The sequence below is a fragment of the Colletes gigas genome, unplaced genomic scaffold (genome assembly GCF_013123115.1).
Source record: "Colletes gigas isolate AHSC1104 unplaced genomic scaffold, ASM1312311v1 Colletes_gigas_Sc00004, whole genome shotgun sequence".
NCBI classification, from domain to species: Eukaryota; Metazoa; Arthropoda; class Insecta; order Hymenoptera; family Colletidae; genus Colletes; species Colletes gigas.
The window spans coordinates 7,908,637-7,936,401 of record NW_025106633.1 but is presented as its reverse complement, the minus strand read 5'-3'; the positions used below and the strand labels follow the sequence as shown (position 1 = coordinate 7,936,401).

At 39.8% G+C, this 27,765-nt stretch overlaps 2 protein-coding genes across 6 annotated transcripts in view; one reads left to right on the top strand and one right to left on the bottom strand.

Annotated features, from left to right (window-relative positions):
• Positions 1–15,281, top strand: part of LOC122394888 (ABC transporter G family member 20-like) — a 20,635-nt gene extending 5,354 nt beyond the window's left edge. The window contains exons 2-15 of the mRNA XM_043392079.1: positions 8,971–9,100; positions 9,556–9,800; positions 10,050–10,227; positions 10,315–10,408; positions 10,522–10,734; positions 10,926–11,011; positions 11,143–11,374; positions 11,446–11,623; positions 11,736–11,851; positions 11,939–12,009; positions 12,097–12,185; positions 12,296–12,472; positions 12,562–12,648; positions 13,695–15,281. Coding sequence (XP_043248014.1) covers positions 8,997–9,100; positions 9,556–9,800; positions 10,050–10,227; positions 10,315–10,408; positions 10,522–10,734; positions 10,926–11,011; positions 11,143–11,374; positions 11,446–11,623; positions 11,736–11,851; positions 11,939–12,009; positions 12,097–12,185; positions 12,296–12,472; positions 12,562–12,648; positions 13,695–13,909 — 2,085 coding nt within the window. The 5' untranslated portion in view covers positions 8,971–8,996 and the 3' untranslated portion in view covers positions 13,910–15,281. The remainder of the gene's footprint in view (positions 1–8,970; positions 9,101–9,555; positions 9,801–10,049; positions 10,228–10,314; positions 10,409–10,521; positions 10,735–10,925; positions 11,012–11,142; positions 11,375–11,445; positions 11,624–11,735; positions 11,852–11,938; positions 12,010–12,096; positions 12,186–12,295; positions 12,473–12,561; positions 12,649–13,694) is intronic.
• Positions 2,017–27,765, bottom strand: LOC122394887 (nicotinamide/nicotinic acid mononucleotide adenylyltransferase 1). 5 transcript variants are annotated; one of them, XM_043392075.1, is made up of 6 exons: positions 27,444–27,658; positions 26,695–27,101; positions 26,521–26,622; positions 26,279–26,445; positions 24,621–24,969; positions 18,309–18,484 (listed from the first exon to the last, which is right to left on the bottom strand). In XM_043392075.1, the coding sequence occupies exons 1-6, from the start codon at positions 27,517–27,519 to the stop codon at positions 18,455–18,457; spliced, it is 1,131 nt and encodes a 376-aa protein (XP_043248010.1). In that variant the 5' UTR covers positions 27,520–27,658; the 3' UTR covers positions 18,309–18,454. The 5 variants fall into 5 exon arrangements, with proteins under 5 accessions (XP_043248013.1, XP_043248011.1, XP_043248010.1 ...); XM_043392078.1 differs by lacking the exons at positions 18,309–18,484; positions 24,621–24,969 and adding an exon at positions 2,017–2,464; XM_043392076.1 differs by lacking the exons at positions 18,309–18,484; positions 24,621–24,969 and adding an exon at positions 14,083–14,637.

Here is a 27,765-nt window from a genome sequence, read left to right as displayed (position 1 = left end):
TCTTCGAATTTTAATATTCGATAAATAAAAAAGGAAAAATAAATCCGTTTCTAAATTTCGAGCGTAAAACTTGTTCGTAGAATTTTTTTGTACCAATGTTTCGACAATTTTTTTTTTTCGCCAGTTTCGCGAGCGTTTTAATTAATTTCCGGCGTCGTCGAGCGTCAGGCTGGACGAGCACGTGTCATCCTAAACCCGTTCCGCGGCGTTTTACTTTCTTCCTGTGACGCGATCCACGAAAGTGACGCAAAAATGAGTCGTCGGACGTCGCGCGACACGGTCAAAAACTGATCAAGAGAGATGCTGCGATCCGGCCGTACGACGCGAATTTCTCCGGGCGAATTTACTTTCTACACTCGCCTATTTTCGTTGCCCATTGCTCGCGCGGATCTACCAAGTCGCGAAGCGTCTTTCTTACTCCATATACAGTAAACCACAACATTCTCCTTTACAAATTAATATCATGGATATGCACGATTTAAAACAGAAAAAAACACTCACATTTCACATTCACAATCATCTTCCGTTAAATAAATAAATACACGGTGGATTATACGGAAGAAATCGACCATTACGTCACAATGGGTCCCGCGACGCATCGTTTTGAAGTTATCTAGATCGAAGATCACAATTATCAAACGGATGCAATATTTCCATAAACATTATGTTGTCCAATAAGTTCATGGGACATTTTAACACCGTAAAATATTTATTTTTTCCAAAAGTATTGCAAATTAATAATAAAAAACTTTCTTATATCAATTACTGCACTTGACATTTGTTATCAGTTGCGGAACTGAGGCGCAAAAAATAATTGAGTCAAACGATATACATAGTACAGATTACATATTCAGAGATTCACTGAATCATTCATACAGCACTCTGTGGTTGTACATAGCATTACATTGGTCATAGAATATTTAATTAATACCGTGCAATTAGATGATTCATTTGGTTCTGATTACTATTGTTCGCGATTCACTTAGCAAACATGAAAATGCTCGCGCATAGAGTCGTTGATCATTTCGACTCTAAATGCAGGTTGGAATACGTGTCAAGCAACTTGTTTTACTGCAAGTGGAACTGTTTCCTGTTTTTAGAGCGCATCGGAAGAATGAAACAACGGAATGCAGAGATACATTCGATTTGCATATAAAACACGAGGGACTGTCAAGGAAACTATACCCGACTACTTAGGTAAAAAAAAGATACGACTGCGTTCTAACCCAGTTGAGTGTGGTGGACTCTGTATGCAACAAGGTTATGGAAGTTTACTGACTGGGATGACCACGAGAAACAGGCTCTGTCGAACCTTTGCTGGCGGTCTGAATGCTCGATATCGTTTACCTCTGGAAAGGAATCGAGGTTCCAACGTGGATAAACGCTACACTTGTCGCTAATCATCCTGCCAATCACACTGAAGAGTTGAACGCAGAAACGACCATAATACCGCGTCTATGGGACCTAGAGGGAGCACCAGCTGTCGAGAACAGTCTGGTCAACAGCTCTCAGATGACACTTTCTATTTTCCAAAGGCGATCTCGTTTAACAAGGGAAAACCTGCCAGCCAAATAAATCACAAAAATTGAGGTTAACCAATTAGGCATCGTTTTAGTATACAGGGTATTCTGCATCTATAGGGTAAAAATTTGATGAGAGATTCTAGAGGCCAAAATAAGGCGAAAATCAAGAATACCAATTTGTTGATTGGAGCCTCGTTAAAAAGTTATTAACATTTAAAGTTCCGTCTGTAGAACGGGAACTGCGAACAGCTGCGCGCGCATTATCGCCGTTCTACAGGCAGAACTTTGAACGTTGATAACTTTTTAACGAAGCCTCGATCGAAAAATTAGTATTCTTAATTTTCGTCTTATTTTGGCCTATAGAATCTCCTATTAAAATTTTTCTCAGAAACTAACGACAGCCATTAGACACTCAAACACTATCAAACCTTAGCAAACACGAGTTAGAATCAGCTAGAATAATGTTCGTTTGGGACTGTGGATATCCACCTACAACGATGTTGAAGCTAGATTGCCAAATACACAGGACAGAGCCAAATTCCTTGGGTGAAAGTACATACAGCAATCTAACTTTATAGCTGAACTGTTAGCCGAATTTAACCATTTCAATGCTTGTCTAGTTTCGTTGGAACTGAGTCAAAGAATACTTTGGATCGCTTCCTAACAAACAGATGGCGATTTTTGGTTTTGCAAAAGTAACTTTTGGGAAGTGAAAAAATGTATTGTGATTTGATTAGTACCCTTTGAACGGTCGAAGATGTTGCAACGATGTTTTGTACCTTTGGCCAGGGAACACCTGCTCCTCTGCCCGTCCAAACACGTTCAAACTTACTAGCGTAACACTTTCTTCGCGGTGTCGTAACGTCCAGCCTTGAAACGTCTAGTTTGCGGGAAATGCGCCTTCCATTGGCAAAAGACGCGTGTCATAGACTGTTTAATATCTGGAAAAAGCACAGTCGTTGGTAATTACGTTCACCGGGAATGGGAACAACGTCACACGGTGCCGCAAATTGCACGGCATTATTGAGATTTGCATAGGATCTATGGAGTTTGTTATTACCCGAGTGCAAATTTCACGTCGTTGCGTTATGTCGCATATTTCTTTTCAGCCCCGGTCGAACGAGTTGTCCCGCTGTTAGTCACTGGACAACCTTTTCAAGTAATAGGTTCATTCACGAGTACGCGGGTGTTACAGAATAATGTTATGCCAATCGTCACGGTTGATTGTGTGGCGAAACGTGCCGCCACGCGATCGAGGCATAAGCGTCGGCGGCATTTTTACCGCGTCGAACTCTTTTCTCGTTAGAAGATTTATAAATAGCGTCGGGGAAGAAAAATTACGATAGCTATACTTAGCGAGGGACATGGAATAGGTCAATTAGCAAGGGAATATTGTTATACCAATTTTAGTCGAAACAAGGCACAGTAAAATTCCGATTATCCGGCATACTCGAGACTGAGGCAATGCTGGGAAAATCAAATATGTCGGATAATTGATCTATACCTGCATATCACAGAATATAATCATAGACGAGGTATACGAGTTACTAACCTCACATTATTCTTTCGGAAAAGAATTTTTTTCTCGAAACTGCGTAGGATTTCGGGGGTATGTCTATTCGCCAAAAATGATTATAATTGACACCTGCAACCGAAAATAATTTTTCCAAAACGATATGAAATTTTTCAAATTTGTCGAAAAAATTGTCCACCTATCCGAATTTTTTTCTCGAAAATGCGTAGAATTTCGGGGGTATGTCTATTCACCAAAAATAATTGTAATTGACCTCTGCAACTGAAAATAATTTTTTTAGAATGATTTGAAACTTTTCAATTTCGTTGAAAAATTTGCCCACCTACTCGAATTTTTTTCTCAAAACTGCGTAGGATTTCAGGGGTATATCTATTCACCAAAAATGATTGTAATTGACCCCTGCAACTGAAAATAATTTTTCTAGAACGATTTGAAATTTTTTAATTTCGTCGAAAAATTGTCCACCTATTGCAATTTTTTTCTTGAAAATGCGTGAACTTTCGGTGGTATGTCTGTTCACCAAAAATGATTGTAATTGACCCCTGCAACCGAAAATAATTTTTCCAGAACGATTTGAAATTTTCCAATTTTGTCGAAAAATTTGTCCACTTGTTGAATTTTTGTCTCGAAACTGGGTAGGATTTCGAGGGTATGCCTATTCACCAAAAATGATTAGAATTGACCCCTGCAACCGGTAATAATTTTTTCAGAACGATTTGGAATTTTTTTTTCCCGACGAGAAATTTAGGCACTTCCAGTCGATTTTTTTTCAAATTTATTTTTCATTTGTAATAAACACATCTATGACTAATATAATAATACACTTTATTAATAAAAAATAGAATATATAAAAGTCCTACGCTTTATTCGTCAACTATTTACTATCTACGTCACTTGGAGTTGATTAATTATCGAGGGAATATTGTATATCAACTTTAATCGAAGCAAGCTAATGAGTCTATACTTTCCTTTATATCTAACACGTAATTTCATAAATTTTTGTATGATTTCTCTATATGCACCATTAATTTTATTAAATTTAAAAAAAAAATTGAAATTTTTTAATTTTTCGAATTTCTATAAACAGAAGCGATGAAATATGTATATAAGAATAAAAGATTATATCCATTATAAATAAAAAAAGGTTATAATGGAAGTGGCTGTTGGTTTCGGGATCGGGGGAAATTTTGTTCGTCGACGGATGTGGCGGGAAAGTTCAATTTTCGTCACGTACAGTCGAGAACGTTGACCCAGAGTTATACTTTTTCCTTGTACTCGATGCACGTGATTCAGACGCGGCTAGTGCATCGTAGGTCGAGTGCACACGACTTAGGTAATCCCTTCATAACGGTAAAGCATCCGTGTTACCTCGGTTTGTTGTACAGCTGTGTGAGTGTGAAACTGGTTCCCTTCGATCTTTCTTGCCTAGACTGCAAGCGATCCAGGGGTTCGAGATTAGGCGATGGTGGCCACCGGACGTAAAATGCAATCGAACGTTGCAGTGAACAATTATAATTTATTTATTCGTCACCGTTTTGCACAAATAACAAAATATTATTTAAAATTGTTTTAGACGAAACCACCGTCGAGTTTCGTATGCATCGAAGAGCAGAATATTTGATTTTATATTTTCCCGCCTAAAGTTTAAAATATTACAGAAGGCCAGGAGAAAATTTTGAGAAAATTTCATTCGCGAATAACGAATAAAAATTTTAATTCGAATTGTCGAATAAGACGGTATTGGGTAGCTATGAAATAACTATTGCGGTATCGCAAGTATCGGTATATCGAAAGTATGCGGTTTATTAAAAATTTAGAATGTAATGCTTTTACCGCGCCGTTGATAATCGTACCAATGACGTAAGTTGAAAGTGTCGATGACTGGGTCAGTGTCGAAATTATGTGCACTTACACGATCTGACGTAACTTTCACACGATCCGTTTCATTCAGACAACTATTGCGTCACAAGAATCCAATATGGGGGTTGAAACATTGTTACAAAGTTTTCTCGCTGTAATACAATTTTATTTAATCGCGTATCACGACCATTTACGTAACGAATCAATTCGAAATTTTGTCCTATTAAATTCGTTGAAAATAAGTAGGAAATAATTATAATTTTTTATTTCTGGTTAAATTTCAAATGGAAAACTTGTAATACTTTGTAAAAATATAATGTTTTTCTAAAATGTGTACGCAATACGCCTCGATGGGATTATTAATGGCGGTTGGTATTGTCCGGAAGCGGCGCGAATTCGTGCATAAAAACACGGCTTCCTGCTTTCTCTGTGCGTGTTCGATAAAGGAAGAAAAACCTCTGCGTGGATATTTCGCATAATGCGGTCGTCAATTTCGTCGGCTGGCGTGATGCAAAACGATCGATAAAAAGCGACACTTTCGTGTAGAAAAACCATTTATTCGAGCGGAACCGTGATAACGTCAGACCGGTCGTGGCCACAATCACTTTCTCGTAACTGAATTTCGATTCCTTCTTTCGACGCTATTCTACAAGCAAATCGCCACCGTTCTCAGCGTTCGAGTTCGATGGTGCTTTGACCCTAAAAAGAAGGGGGCTCGGATTACATTCGTAAATTACAATCTATTTTTAAATCAGAGAAAAGGCAGACGCCAGTTTTGGCACGAAGATAACATTGTTTGTGTAAGCGACCGTTGGGACGATCGGTGCAGCTGTGCGACGAATGTTTAGGTTAGGTTTAAGGGATAAGAGGTGTCGGGTTCGGAAATAAGAGAAATCTTCTCGAGAAGCGAGCGTTCTGCTGAAAGCAATCGAATAAAAACCGTTAGGAAAAAAACAGCTAACCGTCCTCAGTTTTTCACCCTTCTGTCTGCCATACTTATAAAGTCGCAAGATGGCGCATGGCCTCCACAAACGTTCCCAATATTTTAATTTCGTAGTTTACGACTACGTGCGTCAAGAAGCAAATATCAAAAACGATAAAAGTCATGTTTTGATTAATTACCCGAGATATGTATCCAACATGTAAAAACAAGATTTGATTAATGACTACTAACACGGGGAAAAAATATGTTATTTTGAACTACTGGCTACATAGTTGCATATTTAGCATATTTTTTACGCATGCAGGATGTGGAAACAGAGCTATGACGGGCAAAGGGATTGAAAAAGAAGATGTTTTTGCAGAGATTGTTGCATAAATAAAAGCAGATTATACGGTGATTATAGTTCGTGCGTAGGTCATGTGAAACGTTTCAACGTCATTTCAACGAAATAAATAAACGTTCGATGAAAAAAGGAATTGTTTTAAATATTCAATACCGTCTAAAGGTCACATTGTCACATCTTGCATAAACATTCGCAACTGATAAATAAATAATCTTCAGAACGTCTACCTATTGTGTAATTCTTCGTTCTAGAATCGTTGAGATCTTTTTTGTCATAAAATTCTTTGACACATTTAAATTCTGGCCACGTTCGGAACAGCGACTAATTTTAGACACCTACGATTCGATTATTGTCATTGTCAAACTTTTAATCGTTTCTCTCAATGCCACGGAGGGTGTGTACACGTCTCTAGAGGACGAATGGATTAATATACGAAGAATATTCAATTACTATGCATGTATGAAAAACTAGGCGTATCGTTTTAAAAAGACACGCGCGACTGTTGATTAAAAATGTTGTGTAGTTTTAATTAGCACAATTTTAAAATAGGCACGTTTAATACTTTCCGCTGTGATTAATTATCAGAGAAAAAATATGCTGGTTTTTCCTACTACTGATTTATCACGAATAATCGATCTTGATAGTTGCAAATGTCAAATAGAAATAGTCTAATTATTCCATGCGCGGTTCATTTCCAGTACACTCGGGTGACACAGTAAAATTAGACATTTTAATTAACATCTGTAATTAATTGGAACTTCGATTACCTACGCGTTATAGTTTACTATATATGTACTACTGAAATATATTTTTATTTTTTATTTAATTTTGTTTTAATTCTCTCTATTTTATTTAAATATTTCCATTAACTTAACATTGAACAATTGCACGAATCCTTTTAATATCTCCTTTTAATATAATAATAATTATTTTTTTTTACAAATTTATATGGCTAGAATAGAATAGAAAACATTAAAATAATGCAAAAATATTGTAACAGAAATAATAATTACTGGTAGTAATTTTATCGAATTTGTCGCTAGAAAATTCGACGATCCGGGTGTACGTTAAATCGTAAATTAAATTATGGTTAAACGAACGGATATTTGGTCCTCGGTTGAACGAACTGTTAATTGCTCATCGATATCCTTGCGCGAGGAACGCAGTCGCTGTTAAAGTAAACAGCGAAGTTCGCCGTTTAAATGACGGCGCTGTTTATGAATTCGTGTCACGCGGCCAGGATAATGTGTATATCCGAAAGAGTCGATGTACCGAATGATAAACAGACAGGACCACCGAAGCGATTGATATTTAACATAAACGGAATCTGATCGGAATCCCTAATGGCGAGCACTAAACCCGCGCGAAACCTGTTTTCATCGGTTTTTAACTGTTTTAGCGTCATCGGATTCCCGCGACGCGCGTCGATTGACACAGTGAACGTATTCGGGGTGAAATAGTGTCACGAAATTACGGAACCAACTCTTGCTCATTTTTAAAAAATTAATACAAAATATTTGTAAAATTTTATTACCGAAAAAATTCTACGTTATTTAATATCGTCGTTAATAACGAATATCTTTAGCGACAATGTACCATGCGTTACGTCGGTTATTGACATTATGAAATGTTTCTCCCCGATTGAGAAATTGAAAACGCGGGCTCGCAGACGAGAATCAGGAAACGAAGAGAATGTATTTATGAGAATAGAAAGTGCGAGATTTTAGAGATACGAGATTAAAATTGAGAGAAACGTATACAGCTTACTCGAGATTTAGAAAATACGCGATAAGGAATGCGAGATAACGATGTGGGGCAACTGCGGAGGACAGAAAATTTTGGAGAGCACCGAGATTCAAGTCCTGAACTCTGCTATAATCTATTTACATAGAGAAAGTGCAGGGATTGTTCGTTTACGTAATGCAAAAGTAAAAAAAGCGAATATAAAAATCGTGAACCTCAGGCTTTTGAATCACGAGTCTTTAGTTTTCTTTTTTTTTCTAATAATTTAGTATTTTATTTAGGTAACAAATAACGACTTATCTAGATATTTTGTCTAAAATTTTAGATAAAATTTCGTTCAAACTTTCACGCAACAATGTAACCGTTTACAAAGTATGTAAAATACTTGCGACATTTTTATTGCGACCAATCAGATTCCAGCGGCCATAGTGATCTTAAATTCGTATAAATATTCATGGACTTCGCATAAATTCGTGGCAAAGGCAGCGTTTTTATTGCGAATCCAATTGAAATGCCATCATCCATGTAAGAAAGTGAAAGGGCCCGCGTAAATTACGTAAAAAATAGGCCGCTTACTTGGAATAGAAATTACTAGGTTTGAGACAAGTGGGAAAACAAGCTGATGGCCTTGGCGAAATTATATCTTAACCTCCTCGGTCCAGATAGTTTTTATCCCGATTAAATATTACATTCTTTATGTAACTCTGCTATTGATCCAATACTTCAATTTTAAGACTATGGTAATTCATGTCCAAAATTATTGTTCACAAATTGAATTTGTTTTATTTTCAATGGATCAGTGGGGTTCTCCCGATGAAAACGAGCCCAAACACGACATCGTTCAGACTATTTTAGATTCTACGTGTTCGAAGTCATTTTTGAAAATGTTCCAGGTTTCGAGTAAATCAATATAGTCGGAACTAGGTCGTGTTTGGACTCGTTTCAATCGGGAAAACCCTCGCTAATCCCTATCGAATGCTTTTCTTTCTATATGTACATTGCAAATGTAATTTGTCCGTTGCAGACTGTTCTCGACCAACGTTACATAAAATGGTGGTGGACTACGCAATAGTCGTCAGCGAGGCCCGGAAAAAGTACGGGGAAGGAGCAGCGATTCTGAACGGTCTGAACCTAGCTGTTCCTAAAGGGTGCATGTGAGTAATGCATTACCACCGAGAAAGAAACTAATTTAATCCAACAGAAAGCCTACTAATCGAATTTTATTTCCTTTTCCAAAATTGAGACCCGTATAGTCGGGTCAAAATTAACGATTCGAGGCTAACTTCATCTATGCATGCTTTCGCGTCTGAGACACGATATTTCATTAATAAATAATTATACAAAGAGTAATCAAGAACTAGGAAATACTTGCATCAATATATATATATCTACATACCTATTTTAATATTTACAACATTCGGTGTGGTCAAATGGTGCGATGGACGTTGCACGTGGGCGTGGCTAATTAAAATAGGCGCGGATAACCTCGCGATAACTTTGAAGGTTAATAACGACCTTTAAAGCATCCTTATAGAAGGTTCTGCGTAACGAATCAGCTGCTTTTGATAGTTTCTTATTCAGATTTAATTCCCTATGTACCGATGCACAGATATGGCTTGCTGGGGGCCAGTGGCTGTGGGAAAACCACCCTGCTATCCAGCGTGGTCGGTGTACGGGAGTTGGACAGCGGCGACATTTGGGTTCTCGGTGGGAGACCACGATCCAAAGAGTCAGGCATCCCCGGGCCACGAGTGGGATACATGCCGCAAGACGTTTCATTGGTCGACGAGTTTTCTGTAATTGGCGCGCTTTACTTCTTCGGCAGAATCAACGGGTTGGACGATCACGTAATCGGTAGGGGACAAAACTTGATTTTGTCTTGCTTTTTGCGCGAATTATATAACGTTTTCCGATACAAACCGTACAAGTAATCTTCCGACACGTATCGCGACGAACCAGAGAAACCAACATGGCCGACGCGGAACCAGACGCAACTATTAACGAAAACTGTACAAATGAATTCGATATTAAATAGTTCCTCGAACGAGCAAGATGATCTTGAAAACAATTTTAACACCGTCCCTGTTCACCGTTCTATTTCAGAGGAGAGGTTCGCGTTTTTGAAAGATTTGCTACAGCTGCCGCCGCAAAACCGTTTGGTGAAGGACATGAGCGGCGGCCAGCAAAGACGATTGTCCTTTGCGGCCGCGTTGCTTCACAAACCCGAGTTGCTGATCCTCGACGAGCCCACCGTCGGTTTAGATCCGGTTTTAAGGGACAAGCAAGTACACTTTCATTCCCTTGTCTTTCGATCGCGAAACGAGGCCCAAAGAACCCACGATAAGTAAGCAACGACTATTTCCCACAGTATCTGGGACCACTTGGTGAAGATCACGCGCGAAGATAACGTCACGGTTATCATCACCACGCACTACATCGAGGAAGCGAAACAGTCCGACAAGGTGCATGAATTCTCCGATTTTCAGACAATCCGTGAAACTCGGAATTAAGAATATATTCGAAAGAATTTTACGTACAAAAATACACGGGGGGAATTAATGGTTGCAATTCTCAGATCGGATTAATGAGGAATGGACTGTTACTGGCCGAATCGTCGCCGACCGAGCTGTTGGAACGATGTCACACGGAATCGCTGGAAGAAGCGTTCCTGAACCTGAGCGTTCAAGCCGAGAGCCAACCTCAAAATTTCGTCCAAACGTCGATCCCGATAACAGAGCTCTGCAACGTCGTCACACTGGACTCGATTTACGGGAATTACGCGTCAAAAGTTGGTACACACGCGTATTTAAGAACAGTTCACGACATAACGACTCTCTTTACCGGTTAGCGACGCGCACTGAACCCAACCTTAACCTTAACGGTTCCCGCGTAACGCGTAGGGCGCCAAGATTTGAATCAGCGGTAGAACCTCTCTACGTATTTCTAATTATTTTAATAAAATCTTTTTTATCCTCGTAGAAGAACGTACAATGGCGAAGCAGCTCGAAGAAAAGATGCAAGGCCTTGTTCATGAAGAACGCTTTGCAATACATACGCCACCCTGGGTAATTGTTACAATAATTAATCTCCGGGACGAAAAATAAATTAACGTTTTGAGCTATTATTATATTATTCGAATTGAATTTTACTCGATTCTAGCGTAAGAAATGTATCGATAATCGGTTTATTTGTGCAGAGGAGTTTTGTTCTCGATAATATTGCCGATGCTGCAGCTGTTGCTGTTCTTTAATTCCATCGGATTGGACCCAAAAGGAGTGGCTATATCTATCGTGAACGAAGAGGCTGGGAATTGCGACAATGGGATGAATCTGGGAAATATTACGTACGACGAAAATGAGTTTTCGTGCAAATTCTCGGACCTCAGTTGCAGACTGATACACGGTATCAACTCGTCCGTTTTGAACAAAGTACGTGGGACGTTTTTTAACGCTTGGTTGGACGAACATCGACACTAACATTGGTTGAGTTTAATTTCTAGATATATTACGATGACTACGATCTGGCGGTAAAAGAAATCCCTTCAAAGAAAAGCGTCGGAGTAATGTATTTCAGTAGAAATTTTTCGGACGCCACGCAAGCAAGGATGGATGACTTTTTATCGACGACAAACGAGGACGCCATTGCCAGCCAGATAGAAGTTATGATGTACACGCCAGGTACGCGTCTGTATAATAATTAATAAGTTTCTATCGCGATATTAATTAAATAATTTTTATTTTAAAACAATTTTTACAAAAATCAAGACCATTTTTCTTTTATTTTTTTTAGATAGACAAATCAGTTTGTTCGTACAAAGACAACTGTACGATGATTTCTTCGACGAATACAAGGCCATCATAAAGGAGTGTCATATATCTCCGAAATTCGCGGATTTGCCAGTACGGGTACGTGTACTTTTCTAAACTTATTAATATTTTACAGGAACGCGTGAAACAATAATATTACTGATACGAAATTGTTCGATTTTCTAGTTGGAAGATCCCCTTTATGGCAAAAAAGATCAGAACTATATGACTTTCATTTTGCCGCCATTTTTACTGACGTAAGTGTAACGAGATCATTTTTTTTAAGGTTGCATTTCGTAACGAAAAGAAAAAAAAAATAAATTATAAATTTGTTGCTGTCTTAGGGTGATGTTTGTTTTGTCCACATCGATTTCCTCGAGCATAATCATAACTGATCGACACTCGGGCGTGTGGGACAGGATCCTGGTTCAAGGTAAACATTCGTGAAAAATTTCCAAGTCTTGTTTCGAAAAAATACATGGATCCATAAATTGCACTTTTTAGAACATTCGTATATGCAGAAATTTGTGTGTTTTAAAATAGGTGTTACGACCTCGGAAATTTTAGTCACGCACTTCATATCCCAACTGTTAGTGATACTCTTACAAGCCGCGGCAGCACTGTGCATCTGTTTCTTACAATCAGATGTGGAGTGGAAAGGTTCGGCGATGCCGGTAATTGGGATGACGATACTCGCGGGGATTTGTGGGATGTCATATGGTAATTATTAAAAAAAAATTAGCAACGTCCTTTTTATCCAGTCGTCCGGAGATAAAAATAAATATTGCAATTGCCCGTGTTTTTAACAGGCTTCCTAATATCGGTTCTGTGCACATCCCACACTCTTGTCAATTATGTGTCTGTAGGAAGCTTTTATCCATTGATTCTCCTTTGTGGTAAGTCATGCTCATGCGCCATTGGCTTGGATTTATTTAAAATTTCAATCATGGTACATTGTGAAGGGCGTATATACATGGTGTTCGACCACTCCAGGGAAAAATTTAAATGGGAGGTTCTAGGGGGCAAAATAAGACGAAAATCAAGAATATCAATTTGTTGATGGAGGCTTCGTCAAAAAGTTATTAACAATTAAATTAAAAAATTTCAAATCGTTCTAAAAAAATTATTTTCGGTTGTGGGGGTCAATTACAATCATTTTTGGTCAATAGACATACCCCCGAAATCCTACGCAGTTTCAAGAAAAAAATTCACGAAGGTGGGCAAATTTTTTGGCGAAATTGAAAAGTTTCGAATCATTATAAAAAAATTATTTTCGGTTGTGGGGGTCAATTACAATCATTTTTGGTCAATAGACATACCCCCGAAATCCTACGCAGTTTCAAGAAAAAAATTCACGAAGGTGGCCAAATTCTTCGACGAAAAAAAAAATTTCAAATCGTTCTGGAAAAATTATTTTCGGTTGCGGGGGTCAATTACAATCATATTTGGTCATTACACATACCCTCGAAATCCTATCCACTATCTAGAAAAAAATTCGAGGAGTGAAATTTTTCGAAGGAAAAAAAAATTTCAAATCATTTGGGAAAAATTATTTTCGGTTGCGGGGATCAATTACAATCATTTTTGGTGAATAGACATACCCCCGAAATCTTGCGCATTTTCGAGAAAAAAATTCAATACGAGCGGAACTTTAAACGTTAATAACTTTTTAACGAAGCCTCCATCAACAAATTGATATTCTTGAGTTTCGTCTTATTTTGGCCTCTAGAGTCTCCCATTAAAATTTTTCCCAGGGTTAGCTGAACACCCTGTATACATTCTACATAAACAATTATCTAAATACGTATATATACGTTCTCCATAAACCACTGTCATCCAAGGACGTATATATACGCCTATCCTCCGTTATAGAAGGGTTAAAACGTGTTGACCTTCACGTGCGTGAACGAGTGGAACATAGAAATTTGTTGAAATGTTAAAGGACTCTTGTGGCCAGTGGAGGGGATGCCGAAGGTCGTGAAATGGTTCAGTTTAAGTTTACCAGTAACGATACCAGGCACTTCGTTGAGGGGCGTTATGGAGAAAGGGAAATCGATGAGCGAGCCGGAAGTCTACTCCGGGTTTTTAGTGCTTTCAGGATGGATCCTGGGGCTCACGTCGATCTGCCTGTTTCACCTGAGGTCGAAGTCCGCGTGAGAGGCAAATGTGATCAGGGTGGTGAAAGGAAAAATTTAAACGAAGTAGCTGATACTTATTCGTTCGTGCAATAGTGAGAATGGAATTTTTGTTTTTTCACGCGTTCCACAGGGTCGATTCGTTTTTAGGTTTATTCTAGTTTCGTGTTTTCATGAAATGTGCAATATTGTATGTTTTGTTTTTTTTGTATAGTCGATAAGGAAACAGTAATTTAAACAGAGGATACGGTATACGTCCGAGCTACTTTTGTAACAAACATTGTTGAATATACGAGTCCGGACACGTCGCGAAATAATTGTTGTTTAGATATACGGTTACGTTGTAGGATAAAATGTGTGAATAGAAGCTAAACTCGTTGACAATTGTTAATAAATACTTGTATATTTTTCAATAACTTTCGATTATTTGTATATTGCGATATTAAGGCGATTATCGTCACCGAGGGCATTCAATTCATTCCAATTTATTTGTTCGTTCAATTTGACGAGACCGCGTAAAACGAACACTTTCTTATATTTATTTTAACGAAGCTGTTTATTTGAAATTTGTCTTCGTGTATTCCGTTCGAAGCAGAGCTAAATACGCGAATGGAAACATATTTGAACGCAAATAAGTGAACTATGTGCGAACAGTTAAATCAAATTTACCTGATACTTATACTCTTCGTTAAAATCTCTTGTTTTTACTGTTCTGGGACCACAATGAAACGTTCCACGTCGTAGTTCGATCTATAAAACGTAAAAGTAAGACGAGTATCACCGGATAATGTCAATATTGGTTATCGATCGTTAGAAGAAAAAAAAAAGAAATATTTAACAGGGTCCAGATTAGTACGATAAAATGAAATTAATCTTTCTTGGCGTCAATGAAATATAGTTCTTCGTTTCTGATTTATTTATCTCCTCTTATACGTTTTCACAGTTATACATGTTTACGACATTCACTAGATCGGATTAACATAGTATACAAACATATACAACGTGCGAACTATGTGAACATTTCTTCTTTTTTTTTTTTTTGTTTTTTTTTTTTGTCTTTATAATATTTTGTAACTCGTTCTTGGATTGGAGAATATTTATCAATAACCGTACTGGGATACGTCACATCGACCATCGATCCTGGAATATATTTCTTTACAAAAAAAACGAATAAAAAATAACGCGGGCATTTAGGTTAAATCACGTGATATACGCTGGCGTCCAAGCATTTTCTTTTTTTTTTTTTTTTTTTTGTTGATCACGACACCTACATCGAACAATACAATCAGCTCGATAGTCAACTGAGACGAATGCGTTTTATGCGAGATATCTTACAAGTATCTGGCACTTAGGTGAAAGATTGTTAAATAAATCATACAACGTTACGATAAAAATCGAAGAAGACTTGTACCTTTTTTTCTACGCTATACTTCTGTCCATCCTTAACAATCGTTACTCGGCCGATCGCAAAAATTATCGCTGTTCGATTAAACATAATATAACGACGTTTGAGAATATGCAAAAATTAATCCTTGCAGTCCAATTATTCCACTCTATTTCTACAGAAATCAGTCATCGATGCAAGAATGAAAAATTCCACAATATTGGTTTTCAATTAGAAAACAAAAAAAGTAAAATAAAAAATATAAACTACACTAGATTACTTAAATAGACTGTTTGGATTTTTCTGTTTGTTTTGTAAAGAATATAAGATTCCTGGAATATTGGAATGCAAGAAATGACTATTTTAGGTTAGAGTTGAAGGAAGTGTTCGACAATTACCAATCTAAACACTCGTATACTGCTGTTTGTAATCCCTGACTCTAGACGATAAAAAGTTTGGTTAGAAAATGTTCAAGTGCGTCAACAATGCTACGAATTACGTTTCGAATCTCAAACAAAACATTCTCTCTATCATTCTATCAACATCCTCTCTCTGTCTTTCCCCAACGTATACAAAATATGCGTAGATTATTTTGATTTCTCTTCATATATCTTCTCTCCCGTTTTGCCCTCGCCGCTACAAAACTCTAAATTACGATTACGGCTGACGAAATTGTCGTTGAAAGTCTCCCAATTTACAAAACCATACACCACCGTCCACGATTTAAACTTCCACATTAAACTGAACAAAACTAAACAACAGATAATAGAAAACAGTTTGTCATCTCATATTCAACGATCAACAATACTAACCTAAAAATAAAAAGTTCGTTTTTAGGGAGCTCGTTTCTTTCGAACGCTTCTACCTATTTCTCTTGGTTAATTGTCTACTGTATCTTCGACTTCTCGATTTCTAAAACTGATTCGCGTGGTCTTCGACTACACTTCTTGAAACAAAAACCACGCGTATTGCGATACCCCTAAAACGAGTACGAAATCATACGTCGTTTCTGTTACCGTATCATTAAATTGTTACCAAAATTATACGCCGCGAGAGATTCTGCGCAACACTTGCTGCAACTAGGATGGTCGCAGAAATTGCAAAATTATACTGCACGCAATGGTACGCAAGTGAAATAATTATTCCCGCCCGGGGAATAGACAACATATTCTTGAATATCGTAGATTAACCCCTTGGCCACGTATATATACGCTCTTTAAAAGTAGACACACGAATGACGTATATATACGTTCTCACAATGGACGATCTTACATATATATTCGTGTACCTTCGAACTTAGGTATATCGTTTTGTTCTTCGAATTTCTGGGAAAGTAAAAATGGATATCTATCTAAAAAATTATATCAATCACGTGCCAGATATCAAAGAGCGTTTCGTCGAGTATTAAACTACGTGCTATAGTCGACAAGCTTTTCAACACTTGTGGATGTACAAACTGAGTTGCCTAACGTTAAAGCTTAAAGCTGTTTTGTAAAAAAAAGATTAATACATAGTGTATTTTCAAATAAAATAAATTCTAATCCTTATCGAACATTAATTTTAACCAATTTAGTTACTACTATGATGTATCATCGTTTCTCGTTATGTAAATGATTTTAAAAACACTTGAAATCCCAACGTTAAGGGGCTCAGTCTGTATGTAAAAGAAATATAAAATCTCTCTTCAAAAGGAAGCAGTGCTGGGGAGAATAGATATGTGAAACAGGTGATAGTAGATAATAATATCTCCCGGCCGATCCAATGATCGTAATTGAGATAGTATTCTAAACAATCTATGGTATAAAGCAGTTAAAGTAATACACAAACATATTATCTGTAAGAAAACTGCATGTGAATTATTGGTATTATTTGGTGAAAGATATGTTAATTCCTATCACATAACTAATGTATTTGCCTTTTCCCATAATATCAAGCTGGTGAAGTCGAAAATGATCAGATCAATTAATAACTATCACGCATCGATCAAGTATATATTTTCCCTTACTTTGTTACAAATATCTTCCACCGTTCCAACCGACTTCAATATCAATTTTATAAAAATGTGACCTATTTTTTGATAGTTCACTGTTGCATGTCGGAAAAAGAATCCTCCAAAAAACATATATATTTATTAAAATAAAGCTTTTGATTCTCTATCGACCAGGTACATCTCCCACTTTTAAATAACAATACAAAGGAGACATTAACAACACTGTCAGTTCCTGTAATAGTGTCCATATTTCCTATCTGTATCCAAAAGCAGTAACGCACGAACTAAAACAGCTCAGATATATAAATTAGAAACCAACGACTAGCTGCAAGAAATGAACCAATGGACTAGAAGGCTAATAAAACTACCACTTTTACCTAAGCAAATAAATTTAACTAGAAACACTGAATACTATTCGCACTCTGTGCCAACACGAAAAAGGGTATATTCATTTTTACAGTCGTGGGATCAGTAATAACTGACCACTCAAGGCCACTCGAGCTATCCTCGCCTGCAGTCAAGCTAGGTTCAGAAACTTGTAGAGGTCTGTAACTGTACCTCGCTATGGTGTACATTCCTTTGCGATCCAAGTTGCCACACAGTTATTTATAATTCTAACTTTTAATCTTTGCTTTTACTCGTTTGTCTAGAATCTATCGTATCGAGCATTAAAGTTAATCTGTTGCAAGTTTCAAGCAGAATTAATTGAAATATGACGGATAGTTACAGTATGTGTTTCCCCCGGTTTCTGCGCCCTCTGTGCCTCGAGCAGAGAAGTAGACTAGGAGTAGGGGGATCGCGAAGTGGCCCTGAGCAGCCAACCGAGCCTGATCCCGACCGTAACGGTCCTGTTTCTATTTACGTATCGCTCGAAGCGTCGAAAACAATTTTTGAGAATCCCGTTTCACGTACTCCCCGGCACTGCGAGAGAAGGAAATCCTAGTCACGGCTGGTTGCACAATTAAACGGGAATTTCTCGCGGTTACTAAAGCTTTGAATGTTCTCGTAGGCGTGTACGTTCTTGTTGTTGTTGATGTAGCTGTTGATGTTGTTGCTGTTAGCCGTGCTGCTAACGCGACTGGCGCCGTTACTATCGCGATTGTTAGTAGCAGTATTAGTACGTTTAGCAGTAAGGCAGGGGCCGCATCGGATTGGCATGGGTCGAGCAGCAACGAGACAGTCAACTATCTGTCTTACAGTAGGCATGCAGGTTTTGCTGTACCCTGGAAAACACATATCACATGCTCCATCAGAACCGAACCACACATCGACTTCTATCACGCCATCGAGTTTCTTTATCGATCTGACAGATCTACAATGAATTTAAGAATATTATCGAGTTACTGTTATTTATTTTTTTTCGATCGAACAATCGGAAATTCTCGATTTTCTATGGGACGATTGCATGATAGAAGTCGCGATGGCCAAACACATTTCTCATGTCCCACGGAATAATTGTAAAGTACAGACAACAAAGTAACGAAGATACAGGAATAGAAAAAGAAGCGGAGTTGGTCGAAAAAAGATACAAGGGCGGCCTAAGGCCGTTTTATTCGCACTCAGGAAGCACTTGATGAGTTAACCCTTTGCGGTCGAACGCCATGTTTGTTTCTATCAACAGCAACTTTCTCATACCACTAGACTTCGATTCATTGGCATTGTAACAAAAATAAATAACATATGTACATTCTCTACGAATATAGCAATAGCAATTTGGGAATCTGTACGATACGATGTAATTCTTAACCCATTAGGCGCCAAACGGTTAGGCCGCGGTCGGACATAACCTACAATTCGATCGACAAACGAGGTTCTATTACGAAAACACTCTAGTAAAAAATGATATCTATCAAAAATAAATATCTGAAAACGTTCTATGAGTCGGGCAATGGCGCCTAACGGGTCGAACAGAACCGCGTCCCCAAAGGGTTAAGTGTTCAATATCGTCAGCTTGAGCATTTACTCGCCACCTTCGTCTATCTACGACGCGATACAGTAACAAGAAGAGCGAACAGAGTTTCTTTAGGGGTGAGCAAATAAGACTTGCGTATCAAGACTAACAAAACATAGGGGGTGGTAGGGGGTGGTGTCGGATAGGAAAGAAGACGTCCTTCTCAAACAAAAAACATAGTCGGTTCTCGCAAAAAAATCATTCCCAAAAAACACGATGCTCCACAACAGTGGCAACGTCAAAGGTCTCACTGCTGGCGGAACAATATAAAATTAGCCACTATAACAGAGGTACGCCTAAGAAGCTCAGCCATAATTCCAAACAATGACTCCGTTTCCATTGCACCCAAGCATAACGCGATATCATCGTATTTGATCCGGGCGTACGATTGAGAAAGAAAAAAAATACCAAAACGACAAAACGCTTCCGAAGATTTCGAAATGCTATCCGGTCCCGCGGAACAACGAACGATTTCATCACAGTTAGATGCAGTGGAGGTTCACTGTAAGAACAGTAATCGCCGGAGGGATTTCTCAAGCGAAATTCATGACAGAGGCGCATGACACCGTGCAACAGGATACAAGATACAAAGGAAGAGAGACTGTTCAAACTGCCATACTTACAAGGAGAGGTCGCCAGCACTGGAGTGTCGGGCAACTTTCATTTTGGTGAATCTAAAACGAATACGAAGGGACACGTGGCCTAGGCGCATCACCGCGCGACCTCTACAAAAACATTCGTTAGAAATGTACGGTCGGATCGAACAAAGAATCGAGACGACCTTGGACACCGGTTGCTCCACCCCCGCTCTGCCGTATGGCGTCTAGTGATGGGTTTAAACGCATCGCGAGTAGTATAAAAATCTGATCGAACGACATTTGGTTGTAATCGTTGACACGTGGATGCAAAATGGAGGCTTAGGTCCTTGAACACCATAGGTGATAGTTTGACATTTTTAAGACAATTAACGAAGCTTGCACGATGGTTTCTAGTACCTATGTTCGGGGCAGTACGAATAACAGATTTGGGACCAATTCGATTCTTTTTTCGATCCGACTATAGTTCACTGGAAAGGTGACCTTGAATCTACGAAGTTGGTAGTATCATATATCGCGAATTCTTTCGTCTTAAACGTAAAATAAGAAATTTCATTAAGATTTCGAAAGTCGAAAATTTCTAACAATTTTCTGAACTTAATAAAATATGATTGTCATAATAGCATAGGTCTTCTCGTGTATTTTGCTTTCTGTCGACTGTTGGAAAGAAATATATCTACTAAGAATCTGAACGAAATATAATGGCCGTTCAAGGTCACTACCCCCACCTAGTCGTATACATGCATCGTGTAAATTAAACGGAAATGACCTACGGCAGTTGATTAATTTTATCTAGGTTATAGTAATACACAATACTACATTTTACTGCAAACAAATAGAGGGCGTTCTCGACTCGCTGGTTCTTGACAATATCTTTGAAAACATTTGGACAGAACGTGCCCCCTTAAATTGTACCTGTTCAACGTGAGATTCATCCCCACTCTGTTTCCGGTTTGCATAAGTCAATATTCCTTTAAATTCATCCTAGATTCACCAAGAAAAAAGTTGATCGAAGTCCCCTCCTTGTTAGCCCTCTAACGGCGTCTACAAGCCCGAAAACACTTCGATGCGTGAAACACGTCAGTAAATTAAAATACGCTCCTCCCTCTCCCTCCCTCTCTCGATCCCTTCAACGTTAAAAACTATACTGATATGGCGGTTCGAAATAGTAAAAAACACGATCTAAAAGGGTATAAAAAACAATTGGCACGTTACGAATAAAGGTTACGTTGGCAGACCGTGGCGCGACGCTTATTCGCTACGAGATAGGCGCTCAGTCGCAACGTTAAAGTAATCGATACACAGGGTATTCAAGAATACGTGCCGTCTGAAATAATTGCCAAAAGGTGGAATTTACGAGAAAAAATAGTCCAAGATTTCATTCATTTCTCCCGTGAAATCTGATTTCTCTTTAACTTTTCAAGGTCATATCAAGGTCACTTTTGTATGGTTCAAAAATTGAACAGAAAATTCTTTTCCCCGCGTTCTCAGATTTGCGGGGTCCATCGCCTCCCGTGCTCGCCACCAGAGGGCTACGGCGCTCTTGTCTCTCTCACAAGCGTTCGAACGACCTCCCGTTTGCATATATACGCTCCTCGACCGAAGTCTAAGGCAGGGCCTGCTAGTATGCCTTACCGACGCGCCCTCTAGCAGACCCAGTACGAAATGATGTTCTCTCCTCTCCCTTTCCATCTCTCAACAACTTGGACCCCACAGATCCTACATAAAAAAAATGACAATCTCGTTTACTGTTCTTTCTCGTACCTTCCAATTATTTCAAAATACTTCTGCACATATTTACAGACACCCTGTATACACGAGTTTTTCCACGGTATCTGGAAGGAAAACTCAGATGAGCGAAGGTCACTGTGAAGCGTTTTCCCCGATCGATGTACCGCAGCCCATCGTATCACTTACATAATTTATAGAATACTTTATAATTAATTGAAACGATCTTCCGTAGTATTGACACGTTATTTAGGATTGTCTCGATAATTTACCGCCCGCTGTTGCCCGCGTGCGTTCCCAAGAAACCATATTTCCTACAACGTTATTATTTCCTTAAAACTATCGGTTGTTGTATCCCTAACAGCGGGCGGCCCCTTAGATTAGTTCGTTAATTCGTTAACGCGATTAAATAACGTCGTTCCTGCGTTCTCTAAAAGGAGGATTTTACGAAGGCCTGTGTTTCATGTTTATGCATATTATACTCGTTAGAACTCTTCCTATTTACGACAATCAACGTGTGCGGCTTAGTAATACGCTTCGAGATTTCGTCCTTTCGTTCGCAGCGCCAAAAATCTCGTCGCGGGAAATGACTTTAATTAAATAGAATCTATGGAGCGGTATATAATCGTAACATCTTTGGCGTTCCTCTCGCGTGAAATATACAGAGATACGTATTTCGTCGTCTAGGCTATCGTACAAGTGAAAAATCTCGGTATCCCTCGAAGGCGACTGTGTCTCGAGTCTGCTAAAAGTTTTCAGGTGACCTAACGAGAGTTCGAGAGCTAATTCGCGGACTCTGTTCCAAACTAATGTGAGCGTGTCTCCCCAACGAGTCGTTTCTCTCTCAAATATTCGTTGATTGTTCGTCTGCTTTGAAACTCGTCCGGATTACAGGGCGGTCTCCTTCTCGCTGATGATCTTAATGCCGTGCTTCGTCAGGATCATCTTCACCGTCTCGTTGTCCCTGATGTTCGGTCTTTCCATCCACTCGACAGAGTCCTGGCCCTCGTCCTCTCTATCCAGGCCCTCTATCAGGGAGTCTAGGTTGTCCGTAGACGAGTCCACGTAACGCACGTTATCGGCGGACCTCTGCAGCGACTTGCACCGCCTGGAGGTCCTCGAGGCGCGTATGTTATCGGCGGAGCCGATCAGCTTGCTGTTCCTAGGCCTGAGCACCTTGTCGTTCATCCTGCTGGACGTTTTCGCCAGCTGAAGATTGTCCACCGACGAGTAACGTCGTTTGTCTTGAGAAACGATCGCAGAGTCATCTGGCTTCTTCTTCATCAACGACGCCTTGCGACTGATTCGCCTGGCCCCGCTGGACAGGATCGCTATCTCGTCCTTGGGGATGAAGTACTGCTCACGCGACTTCTTACCGACAGCAGACGGATCGAACAAGTTCAGAGCCTTCGACGAGTGTTTCTCGGCGTCCCGGTCGCTCTGCAGACCGCAGTTCTCGATCTCGAAACTGTCGTCGTCCAACGAAGGATAAGAGATGGCGCTGTCGACGATTCTGGAAGCCTCTTTCGGAAGACTCTTCGAGGACGACTCGAGCGTTCTGCCGTGGAGGGGGGCATCACGCGCCGAGAATATCGCCTCCTCGGGATTGAACGCGGTGCAAATCTCACCGCAGACCTCGCATACCTCGCACAGCTGGTCGCAGTCGGTCGTCGAGGCGATGATCCTCCTGTCGAGCGCGTCGGTGGACTCTTGTAGGTTCCACGAACTACAGATGTCGCACTCGGTCGAGTCCTCGTCGCCCAGGGAGCTGCAATTCGAACGCAACGTGTAAAAATTCTCCTGGCTGGGGCTACCCAGCGCCTCCTCCGTCCTCAGCGACATCTCGTTCACGTAACAGCAGACGGAACAATACTCGTCCGTTTGCATGTCCAGCTCGTTCGCCGTGATCAGTTGCGACGTGCTGTCCGCCTTGGATGGGTCCTCGTAGCACGCCTCCTGGATTATCTTTATCGACTCGTAGCTCTTGGACTTCTTCGAGAACGAGTCGTCGGCTCTCGACCTTCGCCTGGACGTTGTTCTGGGGTCGCTGGTCACCATTACCGAGTCGAGGCTTCCTTTGAGGGGCGCGTAGTTTCGACGCGAGGAAGACTCGTGGACTTTCTTCCCCTCTCTGGGACTCTTCGTCCTCGACGAGGACTTGGACAACGTTTTGTAGAACGTCTCCTCCGACTGGGTGTACGAATCGGTGCACTCTTTCTCGGTTCTGCCCTCCTCGTTCTCGCTGTACACCCGCATCTGGCCGTTTTTGGTCTTCCTGGGACTCTTGCGGGAGTTGACGACAGACTTCAGATACTTACCATCTATCTCGAGGCTGACGTCCCGCTTGGACGATTTGTCCAAGCTGGAAGGATCATCCGTACCCTCTTTCTTCGCTGTCTCCTCGACTATTTCTTGGATCTCGACCGAACTCTCGTTATTCACAGACGGCACAGACGGCTGCACCAGCAGACTGAGCTTGTCGGACTCGCCCTTGTATATCGTAATCTCGCCCTTACCCTGCACCCCGTTCTCCTCCAAGATCAATGTACCGTCTTTCTCGAAAGGGTTGTGTATCATGGCGCTGACTAGAACCAACACCTGGGTGTTGGAACATCGTACGGCGTCGTTTTGGAAACAGTCCTGCCCGACCACGTCGTTCCTTTGGCTCGACTCGTTCGAACCGGACTGCTCCGTGCCTAACCTCAAATCCTCGTTTCGTTCTCGGACCTCGTCCTCCGTACCGTCGTCTAAACCGTATCTCGTCAATCTGTAATTCTCCTTGTCTACGCTGAAGTCCGACAGAGCGCACTCGTGTCGCCCGCTGTTGTCAATGGCGGACGTCACCGAGGGGCTCGACGGCGACAACGACTTGCTATCGGTATCTTTGTCTATACTTAATCCTACGTCGTCCTCGAGCGTCGTTCGACCTTTGCCCTCGTCGCCTTTCGCCTCGACGTCGATTTTCACGGTCTCGTCCCGCTCGACGGGCGCCACGACGCTCGAGGACACCTGCTCTACCTGGCTAGGACAGGGCTGGACCCTCACGACCTTCCTAACCTTTCCGTCATCGTCAACGAAACCTACCTCGTCGAGGATCTGCGACTCGCCGGTTTCGGTGGCGATGATCTGTTTCGCGAGACCCGGGTACGTAGCCTTCGCGGTGGTCATGTGTTTGGCGTTGCCGTTCTCGGCGACTAGGGCGTTTATAAATTTTTCGCGCGCCTCCTCGAGGCCGCCGTGACGGGCGGCCATGTTCGTCGCGTTCTGGATATTCTTACGGAGCACCGTGTCGGGTACGTCGATGGATATAATTTCGATCGGACTCGGGGAGTCCATGGTTACGTCGCTAGGCGACGGCGTGAGAAAGGTGCTTTGATACTTGGAATCAATGGTCAAGTAATTATTCGCGTTCGGCGAGGTCAGTTCCAACTTACTTCGGTGTCCAAGGAGATTGGCAGCGTGAAAAACGAAGATACTATTTTTTTATATGGCACTGATCGTGGCGGTGCTCGCCGTGAACCCGATTCGAGGATCAAGGCAACTGATACAGAAAGTACCAAAGGGATCGAGTGCCAAAATTGAAATTCTTTTAAACCATAATGACGCGGTGAGTTGCAGAAATGCGTTGGAATTTATAATTTATTGGCCGTATCTATTCGTCGTTATCTTATCTCGTATTATAAATTACACGCTCGTAAACGCTTTATCTCTTCAAATAACTTTTTATCCGTATTCGTTTTTCGTAATTAAACAAATTTGTTATTAGCCTCGTTGAGTCCCTTTGGTATTTCCACTCCACGATTTATACCTTCATCCGTGAATCGGTACTCTTATTATAGTATAACTATATTAAGAACGTAACATAATGTAAGGAACGTAAAAATAATTGCAAACAAATTTATTCGTCACAGAATTGGAAAATTGGTTTTCGTGATTCAGTTTTACATAAAATGGAAGACTCTTAGACTAGACTATTATCTATTATTGTATGGTACTTCTACAGCATACATTAACCCTTTCAACATTCAATAAACTCTTTTATGCAGTAACGAGTATTTACTTATTCATTTAAAATATAACAACACACGATATGACTTGATTACCTCTATAAATATTTCAAAAGATCGATATAATTGCATCACCGTTTTAAATAGTAAAATTTATCGATCGATAAAACGATTCGTGTCATTTTAAATGACTACGATAATCATATACTACTTTAGTTAAAAATAAATAGACATCTTTATACAAAATTAGAGGTTATGAGTAACCCGAAACTCGAGATCGAGCAGTAAAAAAATTGGCAAATGGGGGCAGCACCCGACATATCAATCATTTACACGAACACGACGTATATGTATTCATAAAACACTTTTCTCTGCTATAATTATACTACAAAGCGCTAAACCTTTCTCCGATCTCTAAAATTCGATACAATGAATAATATTTACAACGCGATGGCATCGATATGTCGTAATTATTGAGTCCTAAAAGGGTTAAACTGTGACTATAAAATATACAATTATATATCACTTTGTGTAACAGCTTCACAACATCTTAAATTAACTAGCCGTATATGCTCTAAACTCACCAACTACGTGGAATATGAGTGCTATAAAAATATACACTTCTCATACAAAATATGTAAAAATAAACTTTTGTTTAAATCTACTGGAAGATATGCTATTAAATTGTCACTATTAATGTCAACTACAATTTCAGTTAAATTATGTTACACTCACATTGTCGGCGCCGTTGTCTTCGCATCGTATATCTCGTGTTTATAGACGTAATCGATCACAGCATCCTGCAGGAGATATCTGACACTTTCGCCTCGCTTCAGCGCCCTTCGTATCCTAGTTGAGCTAACTTCATTTGGAATCCATTCAGTAACTATGTATATATTGTGCTGTAAACAGAATAACAATATAATTTAGAAGCACGTAGAAGTTGTGATTCGAACGTTTCTTAAACGATTACTTACCATATGCCTGGAGAGAATATCCGAGTCATATATAAATTTATTAGGATTAGAACCCTCTCTGGTAATAACCACAAGACCGTGTTCACCGACAATCGCATCAATCTGTAAAAAAGAAAATCATAAGTATCTTGTTTTTAAGAAACAAAGACTAGAAACATTAGTGTAATAACTTACATCTTCTTCTGCCCAGAGATCATAGGTCCCGAAACTTTCTAACAAGTCGGCACCGCACAATAATTTAATTTGGATAGGAGTACGGTCAGAGCTGTTTTTCACATTTTCTGGTATCCATTCCAGATCTTCCATTGGCAAGTGATTGGCATTATTGGAATCGAATAACACAGAGTTCAATAAGTTTTGGTGATGCTGTAAACTAATTCTCGTCTTCGTCCAACCATTTTGTCTAGTTTCCCAACTGCTCAGCCGAATCCAATCGCTGTTATGTAAAGCTAATTTTAACATAGCGCATCTATGAGATGCGCTTGCGAGTTCTTTCTTTGCGTATGCGTCGTGTACAGGAGATATAACACCGCCAACCACAATATGCGTTCCCATTCGGTGGAGATGATCTCTGGCAATTTCTGTAAATTTTTCATACAAAATAAAGAATTAATGTTATGTCCCATTTAATGAAATAACTGATTCAATATTTTAATCTAAAAGCAGAATTTATATTTTTAAAAGGCAATGTATGTAACTACGCCTCGAGCAAGTATATTTTACGTTTCGTGTAATTTCTATGCTAGACAATGAAATTTATCCGAATTGTTTACACAGCGTTATCTTACAGCGACGTCGATTTGTTTAAGCAATCCGCGACGATGATTATTACAAAATTTATAATCTATATTGTGCATATATTAAGGAGTTCTCTATTTACGTAAAGATCGGATATTGATTAAAAGCGAATGATATATATGTACCAAACATTCTTAGGTGCATATTGGTTGGAGGGTTATAACTGCCACACGACATAAGAATAACACGCATCGGTGCCATTTCTTCTCCTTCTACTTCGCTGCATGTGCTGACAGCAGTATTACCGGACCGCTTAAGCTTTTCTCTCGAAGTTTTGTACAGGTAAAACACGAGACATTTAGGAAGATACGTTATAACACGAGATAAATCGTTACACTGACTACCGTAACAACCAACTACACGATACAAGCTGCACACTGGCTGACGTTTCAGCCATACTTGAGACTGTGCAACTGCAGTAGTCAGTTGAGAAATTGTTCTCAGCAT

Coding starts and splice junctions, on each gene's coding strand:
- LOC122394887 (XM_043392074.1), bottom strand. CDS start 27,765: ATGCTGAGAACAATTTCTCAACTGACTACTGCAGTTGCACAGTCTCAA. Junction 27,102..27,443: donor TATGCACCTAAGAATGTTTG/GTACATATATAT, acceptor AAAAATTTACAG/AAATTGCCAGAGATCATCTC. Junction 24,970..26,278: donor AAGACAACGGCGCCGACAAT/GTGAGTGTAACA, acceptor TGGACACCGAAG/TAAGTTGGAACTGACCTCGC.